The following is a 19,591-nucleotide window of genomic DNA, read 5'->3' on the forward strand; positions in this document are numbered from 1 at the left end:
CGAATCACCGAAGGACTGGCTTTGTTCAAGAAATCTCAGCAAGAAAGTGACTATTTTCCTTGAGATCATTTTGTCCTAAACGATGGACGTTGCCATACACATCGCTTGCATTGGTACTGAAAAATCATGAGGAATTTTGAATCTTCTTTTCAGAACTGTCTAATACTGAAAAAAATGAGGCGGGGGGAAAAGCAAACGGATTCATGAAGCAACTGGATAAGACGGATACATTTATTATGTTGAAAATTACTAGAAGCATCCTAAAATATTTAGAAGGAGCTAAAACCGTTATCCAGAGTAAAAGTTTACATTTAAAAACACGCACTGATATCATTAATACATTAAAAGACACCATTTAGAACTTGAGAGAAAAATGTAATTCTGCCGTGTGGGAAGATTTAAAAGAGGAATGAACACTTTTTGGTTTAGCTGAACCTAAAAAACCAAGGAAAAGAAAGCGACCAATTAGATTTGAATGTGGATTGACAGAGCCACACATTTTCACTGCAAAAAAGCTTTACAATAAAGTCTAGAAAAAAGTCATTGATTTCGTTCTAGGCGGCCTAGCATCAAGATTTACCTCTGACTCCCAATTGTTGTTATTGAATACATAGTCTTTTCTAATTAATTTAGAAGTCTCTCCAAAAACAGTTTGTGAATCTAAATATAGATGGACTTAAATTGCATAGGGACATGCTTTATGACATAATTGAAGCCAAACATTTAAAAGTAGCATCTTTCCCGGACGTTTTAAATGTTTTGATTTGTCATGAGAATAGAATGATTCATCTAACAGAGCTAAAAGTTTCGTGCACTTAATTATGACACTTTCAATAACAACATGTACTTCAGAGCGATCATTTTCTATGCTAAAAAGAATGAAGACATTTTTAAGAAATACAATGACCCAGAAGAGATTAAATCACTTGTTCATTATCAATTGTCACAATGAAGAACTGGATATTCTGGCTATGGGTAAGATTGGTCATGAATTTGTAAAAAAGATAACCATTCGAAGCAATACTTTTGCCATGAAAATTGTCAATAAGTTAATAAAAGATACGATGAGTTAATAAAAAAATTTCATAAGCTCATAAAAAATGTTCATAATAAAAGTTCATAAAATGTTCGTAAGTTGATAAAAAAATACGACATTTTTAATTATTCATGTGGGAACGTCTTTTTTTAAGTTCCTCAAAATCTCAATTTGTTATGACTTTTATTTTTGAAAAAATTTATGTATACCTTACCAAGTACCTTTCTTATTTATTTTCTACTTTTTATTGCATTTGAAATAGATAATAGCCTCTTGTGTTCTTATTGAAGTTCGCGGCCTTAGTCAAAATCAATAGTCAGCGCCTATGGATACTTGGGTAATTAAAAACTTGTCTAAAATATATTTTGTGTTCCTTCCGTCTTATTTTCGTTTCTATACATGTTTTTAAAAACGCGTCTTTACACCCCCTCTTTTTTTTTTGACGTTAATGTATGGAATTTTTAAAAGCCGACATGGTTTATACAACAACAGCTGAAAACAATGCACAGATAAAGGTATAAAGTTTAACTTTTAATAGAGAAACGTTACTCCTCTTCAAGTGAATTAACCATTTTTTGTGTTTAAACATTCCAACACTTTTATAAATTGTCACACTTTGGATTGTTTATTTTAAAACTAATTAGGCAAAATAATTGAATTCAAGTGTATTCAAACTGATGAAATCTTTTGTTGTATTTTTAATTCCACTTCAAACATGAAGAGTGCAGGGATTATTCCATTCTGTAATCTAATTTTACTGTTGTAACACTTGAAACATTGATAAGGGAGATTTATGTTGAAATGTTTTAATTACTGTTTTAATTCTTGAAACATTGATAAGGGAGATTTGTTTTAATTACTGAAAAGTAATTAAAGAAATGTTTTAATTACTGTTTTAATTCTTGAAACATTTATAAGGGAGATTTATGTTGAAATGTTTTCATTAATATTGTAACTCTTGAAACATTGATAAGGGAGATTTATGTCAAAATTTTTTAAAATTTCAGAAGTTGGCCCATTACTTTCTAATTACATGTAATGTGAACAAACATAGGTTAGCCAATTGATTTATATTACACACAAGCATGGACTACATCCCCGGCCTCAAAAATTGGACTTCTCGATGTCACCTGGATAAACCAAATCCTAATTTAAAATTTGAAGCTGTGTTAGAAACATTTTACGTATTTACTCATCTCTATATATGTATTTAAATGTTCCTAACATATATTTCTCTGAGAAGATGTTTTCATTCAAACCTTCTTTAATCCTGTTGAATTGTCATGAATCAGGAAAATATTGAAATTTCACTTTCTATCATTAGAAAGTTATCATAATTTATTCCCAGCAAGCACACAACGTTGAAACAACGTTGAAATAACGTTGATCAACGTTGATCAACGTTATTTCAACGTTGTTTCAACGTTGTGTGCTTGCTGGGTTGTTATTGATGATCATTTAGTATCATACTTGCTTAATTGTCACCCTTTTTATCTGCAGTCGTTACAGGCGAATGTACTTTGAACATAAGATTCCAAAAATGACATGCCTTTTTTTAAATTCTGTTCAAAAAAAAATATTTTCTCTCTTCACCATCCATACTTTTTTCGGAAATTTTTATTCGATTTCCTGTGTATTTTTCTTCAACGTGTGAGAAAACTTGTGATGAGAATTTTCATACCTATTCATTTTTTAAAAGTAATGTATTTTTTAGGTCACTTAAATTTTAAGCATTTGTAATTAAGTTTGCTTAGTATTTTTTTGCGTTGTCGAAATTTTCCGCTACCGAAATAGAGGAAAAGTGTAATATTTGAAAACTAAATGATTGACCTTTGAGTATTCTTAGAATCAGGGTCGGCTTTAACAATAAACAGTGTGAGGCTGCCATCATGGTTACCATCATAGTTTCCATCATGATTGCCTAGAGTAGCAAGTTAATTATTAAGTTTTTTTTTTTTTTTTTGAATTTTATTTTTAAAATGGCGGAAAATTTTATTTGACAAAAACCAACCTTAATTCATATTACTTTATATAAAAAAGATTGTTCCACATGCAAATAGATCTAAATATCAGAATTGACCATTTTTGATTTTTACTTTTCATTATCTTAAGCATGACTGACTATGACCCAACCCATAATTCTCTCTAAAGTAAAAAATAAAAATTTCTAGATTATTAGAAGAAAGATTTAAATAAAAATTAATTGTGCTTAACCTTTTATTAAAATTACACAATGAATAAATCTTCTTGCTATTTTTAAATTACCTCCCACTATATCCACTATATAGCTATTAAATTACCTCCCACTATATCCACTATATAGCTATTAAATTACCTCCCACTATATCCACTATATAGCTTTGTTTTGGGACGCTCCTGGGTCTAAAAATAATGTTAAAATTATCTATATCTATCTATCTATATATATATATATATATATATATATATATATATATATATATATATATATATATATATATATATATATATATATGTATATATATATGTATATATATATGTAATGTATATATGTTCAAGTTAGATTCTTTTATCATCAAATTGATGTGTCCCACGCTTAACATAATTATAAATTAACATAATCTTGCATGTATTAGCCTCTGCTGATATCTAAAGGCTCTCCAAAGTATTTTCTGAAAAAAACAAACTAAGAATAGATTGAGATAAAAGCTTGATGAATGAAATCTTTATCCAAAGATTAATTTAGTCGAAAAAAAACAAACCTTAAACCAATAAAAATGGTTGAAAAAGATTAACTAGTAAGTATTTAAATATTTTGACTTCATACTTTATAATGAATCAATAAACATATAAAAAAGATAGATAGGGATAGGATAGTAGCTCCTCCTTTTTTTCACCTCAGCAAAACCTCTTGTTATTTACTCTTTTTTAAAACATTTCATTTGATAAAAAAAGCCTTACTGTTTAAAAGGAAACTTAGCTAACAAAGAATTGCTGCAACCTTAATTTGCAAGCTAACAGTTGCAACTGAATTCACGCTGTTTATTTAGGCTATTTAACAGCATGGTTATCAGTGTCTTTGCAAGATGGTAATTGTACATTTCGAGACCAAAATAAGAGGAGGACAAAAAAGGCATAAAAAAGCCGGAACATAATGAAACATGAGGTAACAAAGCAACCCGATGACATCACAATGCAGACTAAAACTAGTATACCAATAACAAAATTGATTTTTTTCAGTAAAAATCAATCAAATTGATTTTTTTCGGTAATAACCAATCAGTAGATCAAGAGACTATATTTTATATGTATTTCCTTTGTGTGTACTCTAATGTTAACACAATCCCCCTTTTAAAACTTTACAATGAGGCAATCGGCTTGATACTAAGTCTCCTTTCCCTATCATGAGACCGAAAAAGCTAATTTACGTGGACATAAAAATGTTGATTATCATAAAAAATATTAGAGCTAATATTATTAGAGAAGATAAAGATCAAAAATTTTCTTGAGTTAGATAAATGCACAAATTTTTAGGCAGTTGCGATAGCTCCAAAATATCCTGTAAGTATATATGGAATCTAATATACATCGATATTATATCGATAAACATCACACATAATATATATCGATAAATATCGATATATCGATACGTATCGATAATACCGAGTATAATTAACCAAGTACATGAAATATAGAAAAGAAGTGAAACTTAAAATTTATCTTGAAATAATCAAGAAAGAAAAAAGATAAACAGGAAGAGTTGGATTTGCTTGTTACACTTGAAAAACACTTATATCAATATAATATAAACTTAATATAATATAATATAAACACTTAATATAAAACAATCAATATAAAACAAAAGAATTGAAAATCACGTGTACTCTATTACGTCACGCCTTTAAATGACAAAATTGTTTAACAATTTTAACATCGCTTTGATATTTTTTCGTAAAGTTCGCTTCAATAAATACCTATTTGTTTTATAACATCGACCCCTGAAAGCTGATATTCTGGGAAGTATGCAAAATAAACTAAAAATTGCGTATGATCCCATTAGAAAATTTTTCTGTCCACAGAAAAATTGTCCTGATTGGAGATCGGCCTTAAAATCATTAATTAATTTAAAAACCTTTCAAAGAGGAAAGGAATGTTCAGCAAAACTAAGAATTGATTTTCTTCTTTTTAACAGCCGACACCTATGAAAGTTTCGAACAAAATTCTAATAATAAAGTTAGAAATAAAATGATAACGATAAAAATAAATAATTCAAACCTAGCAAAATCTGGCAAAATAGCTTTCGAAAATATAAAAATTTTCAATGCTTAAGATTGCAACTTTATCTATTAAAATTTTTAAAGAAAAATTTAGTAAACACGCAGTAACAGTCTTGTCATGCAACAAAACATAAAAATTCAAAATTCAAATTCTTATATTATATTCATAAAAATATCCTGCATAAGCTCGCAAAAATCTCCTCCAACCCTGATAAACACGAAAACACTTTAATTGCTATCTACGTGTCGCTTCAATCAAGTTTATAACGGTATTCAAATTGTAAGCTGCAAAAAAGAAAGTTAATTTTACATTACAAAAACATCGAAGATTTTTTACTCAAATTTACTCGAACAAACTCAGCTTTTGCAAATGATGTTTGAGCCAAAGTTAAAAATAAAAGTGGCGTTAAGAAGCCGTGCTTTTATTTCGTTTTTACGTTTGAGAAAAATATCTGCAGAATATGCAGTTGTTACTCCGAAACAAACAACATTCAAAGATAAAGAAAATTTCTGTGGATTATTTTTTAGTTGGCAGATATAAAATATGAAGTAATTAACAATCTAATTTTTGAAAAATAATCCTTTATAAATGAAATAGACCGTTTATTTAACGGAGATATCGCAATATAAAGAGTTTAGTTCAAGTCTTATCTTCGAGTTATTTACTCTTTGATCAACTACAAAATCAGGGGGGACATAAAACAAAATAGAATAAGAAAACGACGTAACGAAAAATAATAATATTGCAGAGTAACCACGTTCGTTGATTGCGAAAGTGTCAAACCGCAAATGACAATCTTTTTGTTAAGATACTTTCCGTTTCAAAGAAAATAAACGTTCAGTCAATATATAATTTTCCGTCCACAAATAAAAAGTTAATGTCTATACACAACTAAGGTTGTTTAGGGTGGTTTAAGGGAAATTAACCTAGGAAACTTGATAATTCTCCGTTGTAGATCGTCATTTTTACAGATTAACAATTATTAGGTCTTGTTAGGAGGTTTAGTTACAGCTGAGATATTTTAACATTTTGGGTGAATTTTACATAGAAAAGCTTTAAATAATTTTTAGAAAAATAGTTTTTACCAGAAAAAAAAAACATAAAACTTTAAATTTATAGATAAAGATTAATTGGGCTTCATTGCAGCTTTGTTTAGACAAAGCTGCTGATTAACTAAAAACCTGCTGTTTAAATTCAATTAAATCTGACTGCCGCCTTCCTCTATATCACAGGAAAACACTAATCCTAGATTACTTTATTTACATACCAGTATAGTATCTAGCTAATACTTCCCCTATCTATAAGGTAAGAATTAACTAAAAATCATTATGGTGTTAGAATAGTGTCGATATATATATATATATATATATATATATATATATATATATATATATATATATATATATATATATATATATATATATTTGTTTATAGATTACTGGATTTTCTTCATGATACATTAGATAAAGAAATTGCAGATGTGTGATGGTAGTATGCATTAGTTAGCTGTAGCTTTATCTTTGATTTTTAAAGCTGCTTTATTTCTATGTAATTGTACTAGGTATAGTACACCTACATAGAGGTAAGTGTATGTGTTAATGTGTAGGTTGGGGTCATCATGTAATATTTTACAATAATTAGTTTGTTATTTTTCTGTTATTAGAATCTGGTGGGATGAATCCATCAAACAAATTGATCTGTGATTATGATGATAACAATGAAGAGTTTATTGAGTATGATGATTCATCTGTGTTAGGAACTGGTCCTAATTCAGAACCATTTTTAAATTATGTTGTTGAAATGCCAAGGAAAACTAAAAAATCACTCTCCTTCAAAATTGTGGTGGCAGTTATTTTATTTCTCTTTCTGTTTTGTATGATATTTTTATTTTTGTATATACACCAAGTTAGTAGATCTCAACAGAATTTCAAATATTGTGTATCAGCTAGTTGTGTTGAGGCATCTGCATTTATCAAATCCAGTTTAGATGAGACAGTTGACCCTTGTGATGATTTTTATGCTTATTCTTGTGGTGGTTGGCATAAAAAGAATCCTATTCCAGATGGGGAAACTTCTTGGTCTATATCTATAGATTTATGGGCAAAAAATTTACAGCTAATGAGAGGGATTCTTGACAAACCTTCTGTCAGCAAAGAGCATTTTTCTAGTAAATCAGAGTTTGCTGCCTACACACTATATCAAAGCTGTCAAAACTTAGATGCTATTAATAGTCTTGGTGCAAAACCATTGTTAAAAGTATTAAATGATTTTGGTGGCTTTTACCTTAAAACTGACCATGAAGAAGCTTTTAACAAAGAAAAGTTCAATGTCATGATTAGCAATACCAGTGTGTATGCGGGATTGGAAATGTTTTTTTCTATCTTTGTTTCTGAGGACGATCAAAATTCAGAAAAGAATATCATAAAGGTATGAATATTTGTAATATAATATATAATAATAATATATAATATAATAATATATTTTGTTTCATTTTTATGCAACGTTGTTGAATTAGTTTATTTTTAACTTTCATATGCGTATTTTATTTATTCATTTGCTGTGAGCATCCATTTTTCTCCAGCTTTATCAAAAAGGTCTTGGTTTGCCACCATTCCGTTATAAAGCAAATTTTACAGATAGAGTTATACAAGCTTACATATGGTATCATACAGAGCTTGCCATGAAGTTGGATGCTAGATTCTCTCTAAATAGTGCTTATGAAATGGCTAATGAAACATTTCACTTTGAAAAAGACCTGTCAATGGTTTGTATGATTGTTTTGTACAATTATTCAATTGTTTCTTACCATTGTAACATTATTTTATGGAGTTGTACCACCATTTTTATGTATAGTCTTTATGATGGAAAATTTAGTTTATATGCATTCTTTTAAAATCAGTATTTGTCATTTTTAACAAGAGAATAATATTTTTAAGCAAAATGCAGAAGAAATATGTAATAATATTAATTTATTAAATGAAGCTGAGTGTTTTTTTTTAAAAATATTCAGCTTCATTTAATTAATTTTTTTGAAAATTTTCAAAAAAATTTAAAAAAATTAAGTAATTAAGTAAAAAAAAATTAAAAGGATAAAGAAAAGGTTTGAAAATTCACTTCTTGATTTTCTACATTAACAATAAAAAAAATCAGAAAAAACATTTATATTCTCATATTTATTTATGAACAAAATTTTGTATTTTGCTCAGAGCTAAACTTTCAAGGATTAGTGGAAAAATATGCATATATTTGTGCATGATATACTTCATTGTATCCTAAAATGTGAGTTCTGTAACAGTTGTCTTTTTTAAACTGAACAGTTTACAAATCTTTCAGAGTTTGCGTTTTGTTTATAGATTTTTGTGCCAGCTGAGGATTCAGTCACAGTGGAAGATAGATATTATAAAACAAATCTAAAAGAGTTGCAGACTCATGTTAAAAATGTAAGGTTTATTGTGATGATTTTCCTGCATGCTTCTCAAAAGACTTAAGAGTAAATAGAGATTTGAACATTGATTTGTTATTATTTATAACATTTTAAAAATCTTGGCTGGTTTTAAAAAAAAACTCCATGAATAATTTACTTTTCTTCTTTTGTTTCCTAGATTAATTGGCTTAGATATATCAGTAAGGTATTCAGTTCAACTAACATAAAGTTCACAGATGAAGAGCCAATAGTTTTAGAAAGTTTAAAGTTTGCTGACAATCTTGATGCTTTATTAGAAAAAACAAGTATGAGGTAAATGTTTTTAATGAAAATGAGTTTTTTTTTTACTTTTGCAGATGACCTTATAATCAAAAGTATTCAAATTTTATAATTTCTTTATATTCTTTCTTTGTTTGTTACTGCAGACAATTGTATTCTGATTTGGTTAATAAATAATATAAATGTTGTGTTATTGATGGTCTAAAAATGCAACAAATTTTTTTTTTAAAACTTTTAGAGTTTTGCAAAACTACATGATATTTCAGCTGGCAAAATCTTACTCAAGCCTCGTTACTGAAGATTTTCCTTTGTTAACAAAGAACTTGTCCCTTGCTGAGAATGGAGTGTTTAAGTTAGAGCCACGTTGGAAGCGGTGTATTACAACAACTGACAGTAGTTTAGGGATGGCTTTGGGTAGTTTGTTTGTAAAAAATGCTTTTGCTGGCAATAGTCATGATGAGGTACATTTTAAAAGTTATTGTTTTTTCTAAAGTTCAATCTTTGCAAAAAGAAATTTTAACTAAAGTTATTCAATCTTTTTTTTTTAAACAGCTCATAAATAATACACTCGTACAACTGAATGGTTAGCAATTCTCAAACTTTTTTTTAAAGGCATCCAAAATGGTTCAAGCTGTTCGAACAGCATTTATATCATCATTTAAGTCACTATCATGGATGGATGATCAAACACGTTTAGCTGCAGAAGAAAAAGCCAACTTGGTTAGCCAAAAGATTGGGTTTCCAACCTTCATACTTGATCCTGCAAAGTTGGACAAATATTATGATGGGGTATGATAAGTACATCTAACCTAATCAAATGTAACATCAGCAAATAAAAATCAAATTTTTTTTCTTAGGGATGATCATATTCATCATTCCTGAAATTCTGATTTCAGAATAAATAAAATAAGTAAATGAGGGGTAGAATTAAAATATGAAAGTTGATACCAGTTCATTAGGTGCACAACTCTCAATATTACTAATGAAAAAAGAAATGGGCCATTCCATCACTCAAAACTATAGAAAAGTCATTTTTATATTTTTTTGTAAAAATGACTTTTCTATAGTACTGGGGACTAAGATTTGTTTAAAAACTAATTTTGGAAACAAAAGTCCTTTTTTTTATCCTGTTGAATGAAATGTTGAACATTAAAATTTGAGTATGTAGAAATAAAATTGCTACCAAAAAGCAAAAATTCTGTAGAGAAAAGAAAAGAAAAATAAAAAAAAAAAAAGTTGATTCACAATTCTAAGTTTTACAATTTGTTAGAGTTACAAAAAAGAAAGAAAAAAAGCTGAAAGAAGTTATAATTACATGTTTCAATCAAATATTTTTTTAATAAAATTAATATTGGTATAATATTATAACATATAAGTACATAAGGAATAAATTACCTTTTTTAATTGATTTTTAAATCATTTTTTCACTTTTTGTTTTTGTCTATATTACTTTTAAATGATTTAAAATGGTAGAGAAAAAAAAGAAGAATATATAATGATAAAAGTATTTGTACATTAAAATGGTTATGGCAAACTTTTTTTAACATATTTTTTAAAATAAAAAGTCATATAACTTAAGTCTTTTTTATTTATTAAGTTCTAAATGTTTTCTTTAAATAAATCTAACAATTTACAAATATTTATTATATACTTTCAATCACTGTGACATTTATAATGTACCAATTTGAAGCAAATGAAGTCAACCATGATTTTGTGAACTTTTTATTATTAACATTATAAGATAAGAATGATCATGGAAGCAATACTTATTAAATGTTTTGTTGGATTTTCTTTAAATTCCTAAACTGCTTGCAGTCAATTCTGTGTGAATTGGCTGATTTTTTGATAACTTCAGTCAGGGTATTATTCCATTTTCTTTCGATGATAAACCTAAAGTAGTTTAGATTGCTAGTGTTTTTGAATTTTTAAAGATCTGAAGATTGAGGTCATTCAAGAACTTCTTTGATGTGTGCTTAGGATTTTTGTCACGCTGGGAAACAAAATTGGATTCACTGTAGATTTTCTTCAGTGCCTTTATAGGCATTGGTTTCTTTTTACATTGCCAAAAACTGATTTCCTTCACTATAGCAGCCATACAGCCTGGAATTGGTGTTTTGAAGAAATTGTTTTATCTGACCAAGTTACTTCATTCAAAATGAATTGCAGCTTAATCACTTAGATTTTTTGATTTGCAAAGTTTTTTTTTCAGCCACAGTTCAACCACAATTTTTTTCTGCACAATTCAGATAACTAATAATTTTCTGAGCATTTTGAACAATATTGATCATTGAACATCAAGAACATTCTTTGATGTCTGATGGAATATTTCTTTCAGAAATCTTTGGGTTTACTTTGACTTCTAGAATCATTGTATTTTATAACTGGTCTTTAACTTTTTTGACGTGAGGAGATTTGGGAAAATGAAAAAACTGCTGCTGATGAACTCATTGATTTCTTGGTTTGATACCTTGATGCTGTTAGTGGCAGGTATATGTCTTTCTACTAAATTAGTTCTGTCCAGATCTAATTCTTGCATCTTAAAAAAACTTGCATCTTAATCAATAGATAGGCTCTGAAGAATGATATCAGCTGCTCACTATTATCCTTTTTTTTTTTTTTTTTTTTTCTTTATGGAAATTTGAACATAAAGTAGATCAAATTTTCAGATTTCAAAAGAGAGCCGGGCAAGAAAATCTGTCAAAAACAAAAGCATTAGAAATCCAAAAAGTGTTTAGCCATATTAAGGTTGCTGGGTAAGAAAATCTTTCAAAAACAAAAAAATTAGAAGTTCCAAATATCACTGATCAGATTTTTCAAAAGTATTACTAAGGATCTGCATCTTGAAATAAATTCATTTCAATCCAAACCAGCTGCTTGTTTTCTTCAGAGTCAGCTAATGTAGCATGCAGCATGTTCTCTGTGTGAGTGAAATATACATTTCCACTCTTTAGTTTAACAGTTTCAGCAATGTTTTTTTTTTTTTTTTTTTTTTTTGATGAATTGATCCTCAAGATTTGTTTGAGTCCGTCTGTGCTTAAAGAACAGTGGTTAATAGCAAACCAGTTAGGAGCACAATTACTTACTATAAAATGGTAATCATGCAAAAATTGTGTTTCAGATTTCTATTTTCAAGAAAAATTCCTGCTTTTCATGTTTATTAATTCGAAGTTACTTTAATTAAAAAGTTCTTATTTGACCAAGCAGTTGTTTTCTTACACCTTAATCTTGACTCTGGGAGTCAGTTTTTTTTTTAAGCATGCTTTTCTAATGGCTGCATTTATAATTCAGTATAATGCTCTTACTAGAGGAGATGTTTCTTACTGGATTTAGAGAAAAATGTTTAATAAAAAAAAATTTTTAACCTTCTTGTTAGTTCACAATAATAAGTTCACAAATTTTTCTTGCATTAGGTGGTGCCTTCCATCAAAGGCAAGAAATCTCCAGTCCCAGGATGATATTAGAAGCCACCTTGTTACTAGTTTTTAGATTATTTCTGAAACAATTCTCTGACATTGATATTCTTCTTGCTTTTTTCTCTATTGTCATCATCCTTCATACCTATATCATACTTTCAAATTTTAAAAATAAAAAATTCATTTTTTTAAGAAAATAAAAAAAATTAGTATTGCTTGATAATTTTATCGTTCAAGTTAGTTTGAACGAAAAGAATTATAATTTTGTGTGCTAAAGTTCAAATTTTTTATTTAATGTGCTAAAATTCAAGTTATGTAAAAAGTTATTGAGTTTGTGAACTTTACCTTTTAGTTTTAATGAGTTTTTTTTCTATTATGCAAAAACAAGAATTCATATTTGGTGAATATGAATTCTTGTTTTTGCGATTAATTATATAAAAAGTTTTTTTTTTTTGCATAACAGTTAATAAATATATACATAACCATTTATAAATATACATAATAATTTATATTGCATGTGTTTTATTTTAGCTTAGTTTAAATCCAGAAGAATATTTTGCAAATGAGATAAAAATAATGCAGCTTATGAAGACAAAAGAGTTAAGTGAGTTAAGAAATAAAGTTGACAAAACAAATTGGGCAATGACACCTCCGACAATAAATGCATACTATGACCCAAGTAAAAATGAGATTGGTAAGAGAATTTTAAGTCTCTAAAATTAAAATTTTCTTGTTTGAATACAATTTTTATAACTGACAATTTGTCCAAATTTTCCTCTACAGAGTTTTGGAAGTGTATTTAGGATTATTATCTTAGAATTATTATCTTGGAATACAAAGTTCCCCCTCCACCTCCACCCCCCTTATTTTTGATAAGATTTGGAATATAAATAAAAGTAGCATAGGATTTTGGATGAAATTTATTAGTCTTAAGACAAATATCGAAATAATGAACAAAAAATAAAAAAAATCAACTTAAAAATTTAGTAACCTTTCTTAACATTCATATGTAATTTAAGATATTTAAAAAAATCTTAACACAGCAGCCATTTTTTTTTATAACATTTGTTTTTGACCTTTTATAACATTTTGAGGTAAGAAAGACTAAAAAAAACCATTTTCCTTGCAATGTAGTTGAAGTTTTTCCTTGCAATGCAGTTCAAGTTTTGTGAAAATTTTTTTTTTTTCTCCTTCCATGAAAAAAAAATGTCCTTGTTAACAGTTAATAAAAATGATAAACATAGCGTTCAGTTTTTGTTTCAAACTCAAAATATTGAAAATAAAAATTTTGCTACTTTTATCGCACTTCTTGTTTTTTTTGTTGCGCAGCAAAAATTAAAAAAACACAAAAAAACTTTAGGTCATTAGGTCATGACAATTTGTAAGATCTGTGTAAAATCTACTTGTTTTCTAATTATAGAATTATGATAATTATGGTACTAAATATATTTATACTAAATATAATTATGATACTAAATATGGATTGTTTTTTACATAAACAATTATTATCAATTATTATGTATAAGTAAAATTATCTTTAATTAAAAGTTATTCTTTTTTTTCTTTAATTATTTACTAATTTAACTATTAGATTTTCTTAAAGATTCATTTCTTAACAATTTTAGTTTGAGATTTTTTTTTTTATTTTTATTTTTTTCTAGTATTTCCTGCTGGTATTCTTCAGGTTCCATACTTCAAGTACGATTACCCGAAATTTGTTAACTTTGGTGGTATGGGAAGCGTCATAGGGCATGAAATAACCCATGGATTTGATAACAACGGTTTTTATTTTTTAACTTTGATAAAATCTTTATTATGATATGGCAAAAATAAACTGCTACTGTTGCCCCTGGTCTGAACACAGTTTAACTCAATTTGGTCTGGTCTTTAAAATCTCATTACTAATTGCTAATTAAAAAAGATTATTGCGTAGTTTTTTTTTTTCTAATTGTAAAGGTCGGCTATATGATGCTCAAGGAAATTATCATAATGACAGTTGGTGGAGCAAAGAGTCGATTGCAAGCTTTAAAGAAAGAGCAAACTGTTTCGTAAATGAGTATTCTAAATTCTCAGAAGCAGCTGTGAATGTAAGATAACATCTATTCTTAACATCAGCTAAAAAATAATTAGAAAATTTTATTCTTTTTTTGTAATTTTTTTTTTGTCTCTTTTTCTTTTTTTTGTCTTACAATTTATGTTTTTCTATCTTCTTTTACCATTTTCATTTTTTCATATATTACCATTTAGGAAATTGATTTTAATATTATTTTTCAACAACATTTAAAGGTCAAAGGAAATGTCACACTCGCTGAGAATCTTGCTGATAATGGAGGATTGAAAGCATCTTTTATGGTAAGATTTTTTAGTTTTCTTTATTAAGACCACTCTAAGAGGTTAACCACTTGCCTTTAGAAAAAAAAAAAAAAAAGCTAAAAACTCTCAGATATTTGATTATTTAATTGAAATTTTTAGTTTTTCCTCTTAAGAAAATGCCAAGAAAAAAGTTAAAAAATATTTTAATGTAATTTTAGGCTTACAAAATGTGGGTTGAAAAAAACGGAGAAGAACTTTCATTACCTGGTTTGGAAAAATCCAATGAGCAGGTCTTCTTCATCGCATTTGCTCAGGTATTTTTCGAACTAATGTTAGTTACGGCTTTAAAATGTGGTAAAAGTTTTTGAACGTCATTTTTTAGTTCTTATTTTTTTCTGCTCTCTGTCTTAAGTCTTGGTGCTCATCCAAGTTAAGCAATGTTTTGATTGATCAAATAAATACAGACGTTCATTCCCCTGAATTTGACAGGTGAGTTGAATTTCTTACGATTAACTTTTTTGTAAAAAATACAACTTAAAATATCCGTTTGCGTTGTATTTTTTAGAAAATACAACGCAAATGGAAACTTTAGAAATGTATTTTTAAAGATGATTCATTTAGCTAATTTTTTTTTTTATGTTTTGTTTTTTTTTGTTAATATTTTGAAATTTTTTCCGAAACTTTTCTACCAACCATTTTTTATCTTATTCTAAAATGTGGAATTTATAATTTGATATTTTGTAATATAGTTATAATTTATCAATTCATTAAAGGTAGATTTTACTTTTTTAAGAGTGCGCGGCTCTGTGAAATTTAATGAAGACTTTGCTAGGGTTTTCAATTGTCCGGTAGATTCACCTATGAATCCGAAGAAGAAATGCTCCCTTTGGTAAACCAAACGTAAACCTTTACGATCATCAACTTCCAAATTCCATTTTATTTCAAGTTCGTTATTCTGTTAAAATGCTTAAATATGTATGAGTAAGAAGTTTTACAATTATACTGAGAGAAGCTTTATGACAAATCTGTCATATCAGCAAAGTTGGTTTAACTAAGTTTTCATTTATGGAGGGTAATTAGTCTCGTTTAACCAGAACCACTTCACATAATTTTAACTTTTCAAAGAGTCAAGCTGCACGTTTATCATAATAATCGCGTACATTGGTTATGTGCCTTGTCATGATTCAAGTCTGCAGTGATCTTGAATGGCAATTAGTTACTTTTTAAAACATTACCATGGTGATCAACATGTCACCATGACAGTTTCTGAAGTTGAAGTGAACTTTTTAAAGTTGTTAGAAATTTACATAAAAAAGTTTGCGTTATGTTTTTAGCTTTTAGTTATTTATATTTTAACGATTTCTGTTGTTGAGGTTTTTAAAAGATGCTGATGATATTCCTACTCGTAGCTTCACTGACTTTTAGTAAGAAGGTTCCCATAGGTCCGCTTTTATGGTGGGAGTGCGCAATACAAATCTCTAATGAAATCATTTGTTTTGCGTGCTCCTTCGTAAAAGTGGGATGCTTGGAATCATAAAGTAACTACAATTGAATATTTCAAACAGAACTTTAAAACTCCAAATCGCCGTAGGGACGAGAATATTTTTTGTTTTGGCTTTAGAAATATATTTAAATTTTAGGATAAATATTTACATCCGTTATTTCATTTATTTATACGCAAAAAGTTACCATAAAGTGAGTGTTATTATATTATAGATGTATTTATGCTTGTAAATAATTTATGCGCTTTTTATTTTGCATTATATTTTCTATTGAGTTTTGAAAAGTATTTACTTTCAGAGTTCTCAGACGTCTCGGTTTTAGCGTTGAGAGCCAAATGTAAACCTCTATTAAAATTTATATTTGTTTGAACTCTTCTCCCGTAAAATTGGAGCATTTGAGAACCCTTATCTATTCCATGTTTTCAAACATGCAACATTTTGGTGAACACATTTACTCAGATACAAATTGTCGAGTTACAAATTCAAATTCATGTTGTTACTGGACACGATATTCATAAATGGTGTTTATATATTCATATATGAAGTGGTCTGATGGTTTTGATTCCGCTGTTTCTTTGGACTTCGAAGTTTAGTTGGAGATTCGTTCCTACTTTATTGCTTATGTTTTTTTCATTTTACTTTCAAATCCCTATTACTGTAATAGAAAGATAATATATTTAAGGGTCAAAAACATCTCGTTGAAATACACAACATAACATAATTAGCATTTTCATGTATAAATTTAAAAGGCCAAAGAAATTCAGTTCTTTTGAATTGATTCTTCGAAATGCACAAAAAAAAAAAAAAAAATTCCCGCTAAACTTTCAAGAGCGGTTGCTAACAACGAATTTTATTATTTTTGAACGAGTGAAATCAAACCGTTTGTAATGAAAGTTTGTTTTCAAAAAAAAAAAAATTGATTGTTGTTTGTATTAAGATTCACCTGTTTAAACGTTCGATCATTCCATCAAGATTATCATCCAACCCAATGCCCTGGCCCTTTTTTAAACTGTTTAGCTCAGGCAAATTGCACAGTCGGACATTTTATCGTTCTTTAAGAATACAAACTATAAAAAATAATATAATATTTTGAATTTGACAAAGTCTTCGTGTTGTATCCGGTTGTTGAAAAATATTAACATGAGTACTAACTTAGTAAAATTATAAAAAAAATCAATTTATTGAAGAAGGAACTGTTACAAGCTCAGATTCTAATTGAACATTGGTTCTGCCATTATGCAGATACTGAAGATCCCGCCCATATTTGTTCTCCTTTGTTGAAGAATGAGAGCTGAATTTTTGGCTAATAAGGTAATTTGCATTTTTAAGTTTTTATAACAAATATTATGGCGACGTTGGTGATGAACCAACTTGTATCTCGACAACAAAGACTTTCGGCAATTGTTCTTATTGGGATTAGAGCTTTAATAATTAATGAAATAATAAATTGCTAATACTAATTTAACTTCATTTTACTAGAAAAAGAAAAAGATTCGCCATCAGGTTAGCTTTAACCCATTGTACATTTTTTAATAAATAACGCGTTGAAACTCAAACAAAAGGCTGCTAGTCTTACAGTCTTTTATTAGAGATATTTGCTTCCCGAACTCAGCTGCAATATACTTCTGCAAATTAACCTTTTTTTTGTTGACACTCATCTGAACATTTTCAATTTCCGCGCCTTCTTAACCACTTGACCAAACTTGCCTTTATAGCATCCCATTGTTTATCTCAATGTCATGACTTGCTTCAAGATCAAGCAATTCCTCGTTGTCAGAGAAATTCTCATCCTCACAAGAACTACTCAATGTAATCTCTTTTGATTGCTCGTTTTCTTCAAACTGTCGATCAAACTGATCGTTTTTTATATATCTTGGTTTTGATATCGTTCTTCAGCCAGTTGTATCAGAAAATATTTGTTTAACGTTTTGCTTTTTTTTTGCTCGGGTGGTTCGTCTGGGTCATCAAAGTAGTAGCATTTGTCATGTTTCTTTTATGGGGGGAAAATTAGGTGGATATCGAGACCTTTTGTTGAGCCATCTTGAACTTTTTAATTTCTTTTTATTGTCGATAAACTTACGTCATTGCTGTCTCACATCGCAGAATTGGAAATAGTTACTCTTATGAGGACCAGAAAAACCCTTTGCATGGATGGAACAATGTACACTTCCTTATAAAAAAATCAAAAAGCTGAAATCTTTCCGTGAAAAAAACTTTAAAATTTCAATATTTTAAAACAACCAAATAAAATTTTAAGTTTGATCTTGAAAAAAATTACTTAAAATATAAAATATAATATTATTGAAGTTTAAATATAAAATATAATATTATTGAAGTTTAAATATAAAATATAATATTATTGAAGTTTAAATATAAAATATAATATTATTGAAGTTTAAATATAAAATATAATATTATTGAAGTTTAAATATAAAATATAATATTATTGAAGTTTAAGTATAAAATATAATATTATTGAAGTTTAAATATAAAATATAATATTATTGAAGTTTAAATATAAAATATAATATTATTGAAGTTTAAATATAAAATATAATATTATTGAAGTTTAAATAGGCAATTGATCAATTAAAATGGTTTTTTTAAACTTTGCATAACCCAATCTAGCAAAATAGATAGATTTTTGAAATTCGGGAAAAGGCAGGTTTGTTATGCTTTTTTTTATCTCAAAAAGTTTTTTTATATTCAAAATAAAAATGCCAAACTATTCCAAAAAGCATGAAAGCTGTAGGAAAACTGCTTTGTTTGAGTAAAATGTTCACGAGAACCGACAAGTTTTTTTGATCGAATAAATCAGAAAGTCTTTTTCTTTTACATCTGACTTTTCTGATCTAAAGGTGCCAAGTGGAATATGCAGCTCCTGAAAAATACTTTTAGGAAAAAAGAATAAGGGAAGAATGTGGCTCTCCCAAAGCTTTATGATTTCAAAACTGTCATGGTGAAACCAGAGACACATGGTCAGCTTTGTGATTGCATCACTTGTCAAATTGTTTATATGAAGGCAGCTTTGTGATTGCATCACTTGATTACATCACCAGGTCAGCTTTGTGATTGCATCACTTGTCAAATTGTTAAATGAAGACACTCCAAACCCACCCTCTGGAAAGCGCACAATGTTCTGGAACTCCATAAAACTAAAGGGGGTGTTCTGAATGTCCTAATCTAATTTGAAGAGCTGTCCCTCATAAGTTCATAGCAAAAAGAAGACTCTTTTCAAGTTCAATATGCTATCTCCTGTTTGGAAATATTTCAGAAAAATTGATGGTGAGAATTATTTATTGTTTTTTAAATTTAAATTTTAGTTTAACTATTTTTTATGTATACAAGCCAAATGGGTACTGTATAT

At 28.1% G+C, this 19,591-nt stretch overlaps 1 protein-coding gene across 3 annotated transcripts; it reads left to right on the forward strand.

The window, feature by feature from the left end:
* The first annotated feature begins 1,532 nt into the window (after positions 1-1,532).
* On the forward strand, positions 1,533-16,500 carry LOC149883522 (endothelin-converting enzyme homolog). Of its 3 annotated transcripts, none has more exons than XM_090097855.1 (15): positions 1,533-1,551; positions 6,728-6,781; positions 6,957-7,720; positions 7,875-8,057; positions 8,647-8,733; positions 8,896-9,029; positions 9,235-9,457; positions 9,609-9,785; positions 12,941-13,103; positions 14,071-14,190; positions 14,366-14,496; positions 14,696-14,761; positions 14,941-15,036; positions 15,135-15,211; positions 15,516-16,500. In XM_090097855.1, the coding sequence occupies exons 2-15, from the start codon at positions 6,772-6,774 to the stop codon at positions 15,613-15,615; spliced, it is 2,331 nt and encodes a 776-aa protein (XP_089953981.1). In that variant the 5' UTR covers positions 1,533-1,551; positions 6,728-6,771; the 3' UTR covers positions 15,616-16,500. The 3 variants fall into 3 exon arrangements, with proteins under 3 accessions (XP_089953981.1, XP_089953982.1, XP_089953980.1); XM_090097856.1 differs by lacking the exon at positions 1,533-1,551 and adding an exon at positions 6,129-6,598 and having other exon boundaries at positions 6,728-6,875; XM_090097854.1 differs by lacking the exon at positions 1,533-1,551 and adding an exon at positions 6,207-6,598.
* Positions 16,501-19,591: the final 3,091 nt, after the last annotated feature.

The sequence above is a fragment of the Hydra viridissima genome, unplaced genomic scaffold, assembly GCF_058129835.1.
Source record: "Hydra viridissima isolate aposymbiotic clone 2 unplaced genomic scaffold, HvirCarnegie_v1 scaffold_9, whole genome shotgun sequence".
NCBI classification, from domain to species: domain Eukaryota; kingdom Metazoa; phylum Cnidaria; class Hydrozoa; order Anthoathecata; family Hydridae; genus Hydra; species Hydra viridissima.

Coding starts and splice junctions, on each gene's coding strand:
- LOC149883522 (XM_090097855.1), top strand. Junction 7,721..7,874: donor CAGAAAAGAATATCATAAAG/GTATGAATATTT, acceptor ATTTTTCTCCAG/CTTTATCAAAAAGGTCTTGG. Junction 8,058..8,646: donor TTGAAAAAGACCTGTCAATG/GTTTGTATGATT, acceptor TTTTGTTTATAG/ATTTTTGTGCCAGCTGAGGA.